This window comes from Cicer arietinum, chromosome 2, assembly GCF_000331145.2.
Source record: "Cicer arietinum cultivar CDC Frontier isolate Library 1 chromosome 2, Cicar.CDCFrontier_v2.0, whole genome shotgun sequence".
NCBI lineage: Eukaryota > Viridiplantae > Streptophyta > Magnoliopsida > Fabales > Fabaceae > Cicer > Cicer arietinum.
Window position 1 is genome coordinate 13,447,226 of NC_021161.2, and position 10,850 is coordinate 13,458,075.

At 29.3% G+C, this 10,850-nt stretch overlaps 1 protein-coding gene across 1 annotated transcript; it reads right to left on the reverse strand.

Annotated features, from left to right (window-relative positions):
- Nucleotides 1-3,638: 3,638 nt before the first annotated feature.
- On the reverse strand, nt 3,639-6,641 carry LOC101510111 (clavaminate synthase-like protein At3g21360). The gene is made up of 3 exons (XM_004490199.4): nt 6,208-6,641; nt 4,194-4,447; nt 3,639-4,109 (listed from the first exon to the last, which is right to left on the reverse strand). Exons 1-3 carry the CDS (start codon nt 6,571-6,573, stop codon nt 3,764-3,766), a joined length of 966 nt encoding a protein of 321 aa, XP_004490256.1. The 5' UTR covers nt 6,574-6,641; the 3' UTR covers nt 3,639-3,763.
- Between the last annotated feature and the right edge of the window lie 4,209 nt (nt 6,642-10,850).

Consider the following 10,850-nt stretch of genomic DNA (forward strand, 5'->3'; position numbering starts at 1 on the left):
TAAGGGGAACCGAGATAATATCGTTGTGTTCATTATGTGCACCTCTGTTCTTACAATTTCTACCATTTACTCACAAACTATATTCAAGCTCCATTTGAGGTCAAAGCTTTGGACTAGTTTAATCCCTAACCTTAGGGTTTCAAGCTCTGCTCAAACCGCATTACAAGCTCGAATCTTAGTGTAAAAATATTTCTCAAATTGACCATTGGAATCAATTTTATCATAGTCGAGAAATTAAAAATACATAAATTATCTTTAGTAAAAAATATATATTTTATCCAAAATTTCAGTTTCTCACACTCAAGTTTACTGACCATAGAACAAAAATTTTCTTTAGGTAAATCTAATCCTATGATTAATTATCAATCATATTTTAATGGCATCCTTTTATCATTTTAACTTTGTCACTTTGGTGAACACAATTTTAATAAAATATCACTTGTTAGAAGCAACATTTATAACTTTCTAGAATAACATTTAAACATAACATGTATACATGATTTAAATTTAATATATACATATATGTACTTTCCTTTAATTAAATTCACACATAACTCAAAATCAGTAAAATCTAGATTTTGTAGAATCTCATTTTTTTTTACCAACCTTTCTTGTTTTCCTTGGATATGTGACCCTAAGCGTTTTGGCCACAAGTATGCAGAACACTCATTAAGCATCTTACAATTAATTTCAATACTTTGATGCTCGGTAAACAATAACTTATAAAATCGACCATGAAGTTTCAATCTATATAAGCCATGAATAATATAACAAGAACCAATAAGTTTATTATTATTGCAAAAATTGAAACAACCATGTCCACCATTAAATTCAAAACCATAATTGTCTAACTTTGAAAGAAAAACTAAACTCCTAGATATTGAAGGACATAAAGAGTCTTTATTAGATCAAAATGATAGCCAATATTCAAAATCAAACAATAAGTCCATATGCCTTCAATTGAAGCTTTATTACAGTTTCCCATGTAGAGAAACATCTTACTTTGACTTGTTGTTTGGATCGCAAGGAATCCCTCCATCATATTAGATACATGAGTAGTCAAACCACCAAGAATTATGAGGAACATCAACTAAGATTGATTCAAAAGTGCATACATATGTTTTAGATATACCTTTCTTCTCAAACCAAGTCTTACATTTTGGACAATCTTTTTGGAAGTGTCATTTTTTATCACATAAATGACATTTATTTTTATGCTTAGCATGTCCTACCAATGCTTGGATTATGAAGGCCTTTCTATCTTAAAGTTATTGGATTTTGGCTTCAATGCTTTTCCAACTCCATGAACTAGGTTGATAGAATGACTCTTAAAATTCTTCAGTTGATTCTCTTCTTGAATGAATTTTCCAATCAATTCATTAACATCCCACTTGTCTTTCATAGTGTTATAGTTGTTTTGGAAAGCTCTATACTCAAAAGGATGTGTGCTCAAAATAAATTGAACCATAAAAGAGTCATCCACTTCCTTACCTAAAGACTTTAGTCTTGCTCGTGTTGGCCATCTCAATAGTATGCTCTTGCATGTCCTGCGACCCATCAAACTTCATGGTCGTGGGTTTAGCCATCCGTGTACCAATGAGTGACTTATTAACAGAGAAAAAATTATCTTCCACAAACTTAAGGTATTCCTTAGCACTTTGTGTTGGTGGAATAGTAGTCTTAATGTTGTTTGCAATAGTCATTCGCATAAACATAAGGCACAATTGTTGAACCACTCCTATGCCTTAAGCTCAAACTTTTCATCTTCAGTGTTGTTATTATCAACAATAGGTTTTTCCTTCAAAAGTGACAAGTCAATGTCCAAAACACCTAAGTGGAACTTCACTTGTTCACTCCATTTAGAAAAAGTTTAAACCATAAAAAATGGTAACATATGTCGCTTGCGAATGAAGAGAAATTGTTGCAAAATAATCATAAAATATATGATCACATTAAATTGAACATATATTTAGATAAAAATATCAAAACATGTTATAGTTCACTTTGGGTAATGGGTACCACACACTATCATAAATAATGTCAATTTTATCATAGTCAAGTAAGCCTATGACAGACCACATGCTAGACTTAGACCTTGAATTTTTTGACATACCAAATTCAAGAATAACAAGTGTAGCTCGACCCAGCCTATTTCTACCCGTAAATAACTATCATAAGTAATGTCAATTTTATCATAATCAAAAAATTAACATTCTCAACCAAACACATACATTATCATTAGACAAAAATATATATTTGATCCAAAATTTTAATTTCTCCCACTCAAGTTAATTTACCATAGAACAAAATTTTCTTTTGGGTAAATTTAATCATACGATTAATTAACAATCATATTTTTATGTCATTCTTTCATCATTTTAACTTTGTCACTTTGGTGTACACAAATTTTAGTAAAATATAACTTGCTAGAAGCAACATATATAACCTTATTCAATAACATTAATGATAATATGTATAAATGATTCAAATTAAACATATATATTGAAGATATATATGCATCATATTAGTATAGCAAACAACAATTGTTTATATCATACATATAATTTTTTTTCGGTGCTTAATATATTTCTGCTCAGTACTAGAAAAAAAAACTATATATAATAATAACAATCACATAATTCATCTATTGGAAATTACGACCTCATATGCATATAAAGTAAAAATTTATATATCAACTCTATAAAATAGATAATAGTACTGAAACTAGTTTAAATTCAATTATTTATATAATAGGGTTTATCATATTTGAGGGATATTAAAATATCATAGATTGAAAATCATACATTTCACAATAAAACTCTGATAGCATATGTAAAACTTAAGTGTCATAATAATCTTTGAGCGCAAACATTCAACAACATAAAGATTTTGAATTTTATGATTTTCACATATCCAGATTTTATTAGTAAGCCATAGTACTTCACACCAAGTTGATAAAATAAAATCCTTTTACCCATTTTTCTAAGAAACATGTAAGGATGAAAATTATTTTGTATATTTGTAGAAAAATGAACGTGTCGTTTGTGGGCAAAGAGAACAATTTATAGGTAGTGTCGTTTAATTTGAGACATTTATGAAGTATCAATATCAATGCATGAGATTGATTGATATAATATTTAGTAGTTACTATAAGATTGTCTTTTCAATTTCTAATTCTTAATATTTAGTGGTTAATATAACTATTGTCTTTACAATTGCTACGCTAGCACTTAAAATCGGTGGTTCCTATAACTTATTTTAGGCCAATATATTAGAAGTTATGAATCCATAAAAATTATTACAGTACTAGTTATGGCTGTGTTTTCATTATCTCTGACAGATCTTGAATTTTCACTTTGTTAATCTCTGTTTGGCTTATGTGAAAAGATAAAAGAAAGCCCCAAACTTGATTAACCTAATCTTATGTTATTGTTTTTGTTGAAACTTAGAACATGGAAGTTAATGTTATTGTATTATGTTATTGTTTTAACTTACTTTGTTTAGAGTTATCATAATGCAGCCAAATGTCATTAATTTCTTGTGTGAATTTGAAAGTTTTAAGATTAATTAATTGCCTTTTATCTTCATAACACTTTTGACTTGGCTTGTGAAGAATGGAACTTATGAACTATGGTATTGACATTATTGGATTGGATGAACAATTTATTGGATTGGATGAAGTATATAAAAGGGATGATACATTACTATAATATATTCTTGATGGTATGGTTTTAGTTTATTGAATACAAGAAACAATATGAAATTACTTAGTAGTAGCAACAAGAACTTTTCTTGGAGGAAGTGAAGGTCTTCTACCATGAAGCAAAGCATAATTATCTAAGAATAGAACATCTCCTTTCTGCCACTTGAATTGTATGCTCTCTTCTTCAATGATCTCTCCACACCTTTTCACAACATTATCTGGAATCTCAGTTCCATCTGCCATTGTGGCAGAGCTAATCTCCTTTCCATGCATCCCTACAACTGTGTTAAACCACATTCTTCTCCCTTTTCTTCCTTCAAATACTTTTGTTAAATTTCTTGGTCCAAGTATTGTCTTTAGTCCACCATTTGGAAGCCACTCTATATCCATTCCTAGACCTCTTGCCCTGCAATATTATTTTCAACAATTCCATAAATGAAGCAAACAATACCATCCATGTAAGTAAATATTTGAAAGGAAATTAAAATACCTTTTTTCAGCTTCATTAGGATCTGAGGTTCCAAAAGCATCCTCCCACCCTCTACCTCTCATGGAAGTGGTATCACTATTACTAGGAGCTGTAAATGAATATTTCAATCCCTTTTCCTCCATCTCTTTCACTTCTTCTGGGAACTCTTCAACCATCCTTTCTGTCACTCGAAAGCTTGGAACAAAAGGTGTCTCTCCTCCTTCAGGGGGAGGTATCTCACAAAACAGAATCACTTTCTTTGGATATTCCTTAATCTGTTATGTGTAAAAACATAAAGAAATTAAGTTAATTTATCATTATAGGAAATCATGCTAATAAATTGGTCCAATTTTTATTTTAGGTACTTGTAATTTCATTTATTTGAAAAGCTATGCAAGTTGCTGGTTGTAATCAAGAAGCTGAATTAAAAAAAAAAGAAAGTAATGTAGGACACCATATACCAATTCGCATATTTCCATTTTAAAAATTTAATTTTCTTAATTCAGGTCACATCATCACTTTCTAGCTCAATATTGTGTGCAATCATACAAAAGATATGACATAATCTAAATACATTAATTAATTAATATATCGTGAAAGGAAGTATATCCAGAGAATCTTGTCAAATATTTGAGTGCCTTCCAATATTCTATAAATATGATAATTTCTATGGTATACCAATCTATTAGATATGTGCAGATACATTTGATTTTGAATTAATAATTAAATGAGTTTTTTTATAACAAAAAAATACTATTTTTAATTAATTTAATTTTTTTTTGAATTTTTATTATCTATAATAGTAAATAATAAATATTTTTACAATAAAATATAATAAATTAGTATAATGCTTATAAATAATAAAATCATATTTTTTCTTATGAAATGATCTTTCTTAAAATATATAAGTCTATTATTAATTCTTTGGTTCACAAAAATTATTGTTAATATATCAAAATCTTTCAATTTATAAATATATCATAGAAGCTCGTTATAAATATTAGACTACAATAGTTACACCAGTAGTTACTTGGATGCAATAACATCATTCCGCATAATTCTTTTTTTTTTTTTTTAAAAAAATCAACGGCAGAGTTATTAAATAAATAATTTAAGTATTAATCTATAATATTTTTTATGCGAATAAAATACGTCAAAATTATTGACAAAGAGTAATGTCTTGATTTATAATATAGTAATAACTTTCTACCCAACAATTGATTTTTTAAAATATATTTATCAGATATAATGTTATCAAATGACTCGAATAAGTGTCGTTATTAGTGTAAATTAATCTCTCATAGTGTATATATATTAAAAACCATCACACGACCACTTAAAAAAAAATACTTGACTTTTTATTTTAATTTTATTTATTTACAAAATAAAATTCTTTTCTCTTACTCATATTATAAAAATCATCTCATTTGAAATTTTTCAAATGAACTCATATATGTGCCACATCTTCGGTTATAGTTGATCACACAAATAATAACCATTTTAATTGTCGAAATCATCTTAGTTGGAAGTTAGATCGATGACGAATATATGTTTTTTTATCTTATGTGACTGCAGAGCAAAACAGCACAAATATTTTTGGAACTAGAAGTGATGAATTGAAGAGACAAATGTTGAAATTAATGAGTAAATATAACAACACTATCAACAATAATAATAATAATAATAATAATAATAATAATAATAATAATAATAATAATAATAATAATAATAATAATTATTATTATAATAATTATAATAATAAATCATTATTTTAGTCCTTACAAGACGTTTTTATTTTGATTCTTAATTCAGTCAAAAATCAAAATTAGTCAACGAATCATTAAATAGTCGGTCATTTTAAATTTTGATGTTAGTTGTATCTTTCATAAAATATTATAATAATAAATTCTATCATTTAAAAATTATTTTAAAAATTTAACAGTTAATTTAAATTTTTAAATGAATCAGAGACCAAATTAAAATCGCTTTACAATTTCAAGAATGGTAGTTTACCCTAATAATAATATTGACTTACCAAAACCATTTCATGGTGATAGTAAATGAATTCTGAGAGGGGCCCTTCATTAGCAGTCCATACCCTTTTGTAAATATGTGTACGAGGTGCTGGCCCAACATACCGAATGTCTTCCCATCCAAAAGTTTCAACAATATCATTGAAATCCTCAGCCTTGTTGACATCAAAACCTCTAAGGAGAACAGCACTATTCTTGATTATCATTTCCTCAAACCATTCTTTGTTGTTATTCAAAGCCAATAGCAAGGATTCCAACTCACTCTTGTTTGCCTCACGAGGTTCTAGTACCAATGGAAGGGTTTCACCATCCACTAGTTTTTCTCCTTCACACTTTCCTACCTTGAACTCCTTGCAACAAAATTCCATATTAATTTCTACCTTTCAATCTAATTTCAATGTTTATTATGTAAGGTAGTTTTGCTTATGTGGGTTTACCTTCCATAGGCTTATATATATACATAATTTTATATTTGAATAGAAGTTGTTGGCATTGACAATTGCTATGCTATGACTTTGTCATCGACCCATTGTTGTCTTTATGTGGTTGTTCAAATGTTAAGCTAAGGAATATAAGAGAGTTAGGGCTGTTTGATTGTGTTTTGTTTTTTAGTTTTTAAAACAATTTATAAATCAAATTTAAGAAATTGTTTTTACTAACAATTTTCTTTTTTTGGTAATTTTATTTTAAAAAGCTGTTTTAGAAATGAGAAAATGAAAAAATTGGTTTGATAAATTTATTTTTATAATATGTTTTGAAAATTAAAAAGTTAAAATTTATTTGATAAATATGTTTACATTAACGGTTAATAAAAACAATTGATTTTATCATCTCATCATGTCATATGATTGTAACTTCTATGTTAAAATAACTAGTTAATTAATTGTTTGTTTTGACTGTCGTAAAATTGTTTACACTGATCTGCATGTCCATTAAACTCAAAATTAAAACATATTTTGATTATTTGTTTTGACTTATTTTTATTACTTATAGTACATATTATATAGTAATTACATTGCTGTAAAAAATAGCAATTGGAATAAAAAACTAAATTCAACTTTTATTAATTTAATGGTTATTTGAATTGGAAATTGATGTGAACTTAAATATTATATAGAAGAGGAGTATTAGCAATTTACTCTCTAATACATACATTACAACACACTTTCTTCTATTACTTAAAATTTATGTGAGACCCACCAAAGAGTGTCTTTCTTTTATTATTGTAAGACATGCAGCTTTAAAATCTCTAATTTTTGTAACTTTGTTGTATTTTGCATTGAATGTGTTATTCAGTCTATCAACTCTATTTTTTTTATTTATGAAATTAAGTATCAAAATCATATTTTCATGATTGAAATATTTTTAATTGTCTTGTGTAAAAATAATAGAAATTAAAAACATACAATTTTATCGATTTTAAACACAACAGACAATTTTATCGTTTGCAAAATTTTAAGGTGGTTTTGTTTGCGACAAAACTTTATTCCCTAGTTCTTGAGAGGGTTAGGATTAGTAAAATGTTCAGAAAAATATTTTTGAATACTATTTTAAAATTATTCACCGAAGAATAATTTAATCAAAGGTGAAAGAAAATTTTTGAAGAAATTTTTTTCCCCTCCCTAACTAAATGTTGGCTGAACCTAAAAGTGAAGGTTAGGGTTTGAGATTTCAAAGTTTTTCTTGTGCACAAAAAGGTTGTGATCTAAGATTTTAAAAATGGTTTGAATACCTATAGAGGGATGAACGCTAGTGTTTCTGAGTGTGATATGATCCTGATAGTCATAGTTCACTTTAAAGATCGTTCTAGGTCGGAAACTTACAAATTTGAGTGAAAATCGCGTATGGCCGGAGAACGTGATAAACGACGCTGTGAAACTCCGATTCGGCCGATTCCAAAACGAGGTGAAAGATGACGTTCCGAAACACAAGTTAGGCTTTTGAATCACCGAAAAACAATATATAGAACTCGAGATAAGAACGCAGGTTACTGATCACGAAAATTGGAAGAATTGGAGTATTAGGGTTTGATGTAAAGGAAACTCAATATTATTATTCAGCAACGAAACAAAGAACAAAATGGCGCCACAATCTAGGGATTGATAAGCCAAAAAGAACGCCACAAGGATTAATAGCCTTGATAAGTTCAAGATGAATTCTTTCAAGAACTCTAGAGAGCAAAGCCTCACAAAGATAATAATCAAAATCTGCCCCTCCATGAGGTTACAAATGCTTATTTATACTAAGTCTATCTCTAAACCTAAATGGGTCATAAGTGACACCATTCTCTAGGCCCATATTAGTCTTACATCTTTTTTTTTTTTTCTAAAATAAACTTAATGTAAGTAAGTAAAGTATCTTCACTTACACATAACAAAAACTAAATCAATAATAAAACTATTACAATTCCAAATCAAAGAAAACTAAGAATTAATACAAACCAAATTAAAATATATAAAGTTTATCCTAATTTATTAAAATATGAATCATCTTCATGCTCTTGAGATCCTTATCAGTAAATGATATTGGTTTGTGAGAGGTTGTACATTTATGATTTACACCCCTTGAGGCGAATTTGAAATTCTAGAATCATGTGCCCTGATATATAATCATTGCATTAGGGTGCTTTGGCACACAAATTATATTTGCTAAAATGATATATGTGCAATACATATTGTGCTTCATCATGTGATACCATGATGTACTTGTTAAATGATATATGTTATTTACGGTTGGTGACTCTTTACAATTATTGTGGACATTAGGGTATGCCCTCAGATGATGTCGGATTACGTACTACCAATGGTTACTCTAACAGAAAAAGCATCGTTGGACTTCCCTGATCGATATTCGTTGCTTGATTGGGCATACGACCCCATCTTAAGCATGACTACTTACATGGAGAGAGTAATGATGACCAGTAGCAAGACCAGTGCAGTATTTCACATGAGGCTCAAACGCGAGGGGATCGACTACCTCGTACCTTTAAGTTTGGTACTCAAGGCCGGTGTTGCATGGATAGATGCGAGGAATGTTTCGGTTAGAAGTGACACAAAGGCCATAATAGGAGTGGTGACTCCCACCGCAGGCGTATGAGGTGTTGTGTTTGGACTGAGAGCTGCAGAGAAGGGCAAAGGAGTGATGCCAGAGGTTGAGAACATTGCAAGACCATCTAGATTGGTTGGGTACTAGGATTTTGTTAACAGACCATCAAATTACCTAGGTCGGTGTCACCCCGAGCTGAGTGAGAGCTTCATTTTCTAATGAACGATTCTTTGTCAACTGTCTCGGAGGTGAATAGTTGTTTTGAAATATTGGCTCCTCCAAAACCATTTATCGCGTGGGTGGACTTGACATTTGAGGAGTCTGATCCTTCTATGACTAGAGATGAGGATGAGGTTACTTCCAAGAGGGATACTAGGTCGGATGGGACATGTGTGGTATGTGTATAGGTCACCCTTGTTTATATATTCATTAATTTTATGGTCATATTAGGATTGTGTATAGGGTCGTAGTGCCTCTTGAAGGTTCAAACACGAGAAGGAGATTGAATTGTGTTTGAATAAGTTGATAATTTTTTTATTATTTGATTATACTGGTTCCGACTTGATGATTTACTTAGAGTAAAAGCATTAATAAAACTAAGGAGTGCATAAAAAAAGTGACACATGTAATTTTATCCTGGTTCACTACTAACTTGGCTACATCCAGTCCCTTCATTGAAAAATGATTAAATCCACTAATTAAACAATTTGAATTACAAAACATCTAACCCTCCAAGCTAGTATTGTCAATTAGTCTCACAACCCTAAACTTTCGAGGAACACACACCTTGACTCTTCCAGCCAAGTCTTCTCCACACAATCTGACAATCCCAGATTATTGAAGGCACAGTAACACCACTATCAGGTTTGAATACAAATGTTTGGAACTTGAGTAATTGCTTCTAACAAGATGATTATAACAATGACTATCACACTCTAATAAAAATCCTTATAAAATATTTTTGATTCTAATAAGTGTTTCTCTCTTTGAACTTTAAGATGAATTTAGAATTTTGAGTTTGAGTTCTTCTACTTTATTCTCATTTTTCAATCATCTTCTTCTTCAGCCTTGAGTATCTATTTATAAATAAAATTAGGGCTTTAACTAGTCCTTGTTTAATTATAAATTGTATCTTAATTCCTAGCTTGTTCAACAATGATCTTACTCAAAAATAATTATCAAGAAGATCTTTTTTGATAATATGTTCTTTAGCAAATTCCTTATTTCAGAATCCAATATGAGCAGTTCTTATAGATTGATTCTGATTGTATTTTGTTCAGATTGAGTTTGTAAATTCTTTAGATTGATACTATTCATATTTTGTTAAGATTGAGTTTGGAAACTTTTTCAATTGATAGTGTTCGTATTTTGTTAAGATTGAGTTTGTAAATTCTTCAGATTGATAATATTCGTATTTTGTGAGATTACATTCGCAAATTCTTTAGATGAAACTTCCTTCATATTGCTTGCTTTGATATGGGCGGTGGACCGATTCTTGAATTTTCACAATTTGGAATATGACTAAGTCTAATTCAATATTTTGTCCTTTTTTCTTGTTGTCAAAATATGAATAATATCTTTGCAAATAATAAATGTATTT

Coding starts and splice junctions, on each gene's coding strand:
- LOC101510111 (XM_004490199.4), bottom strand. CDS start 6,573: ATGGAATTTTGTTGCAAGGAGTTCAAGGTAGGAAAGTGTGAAGGAGAA. Junction 4,448..6,207: donor ATCACCATGAAATGGTTTTG/GTAAGTCAATAT, acceptor TACACATAACAG/ATTAAGGAATATCCAAAGAA. Junction 4,110..4,193: donor CCTAATGAAGCTGAAAAAAG/GTATTTTAATTT, acceptor ATAATATTGCAG/GGCAAGAGGTCTAGGAATGG.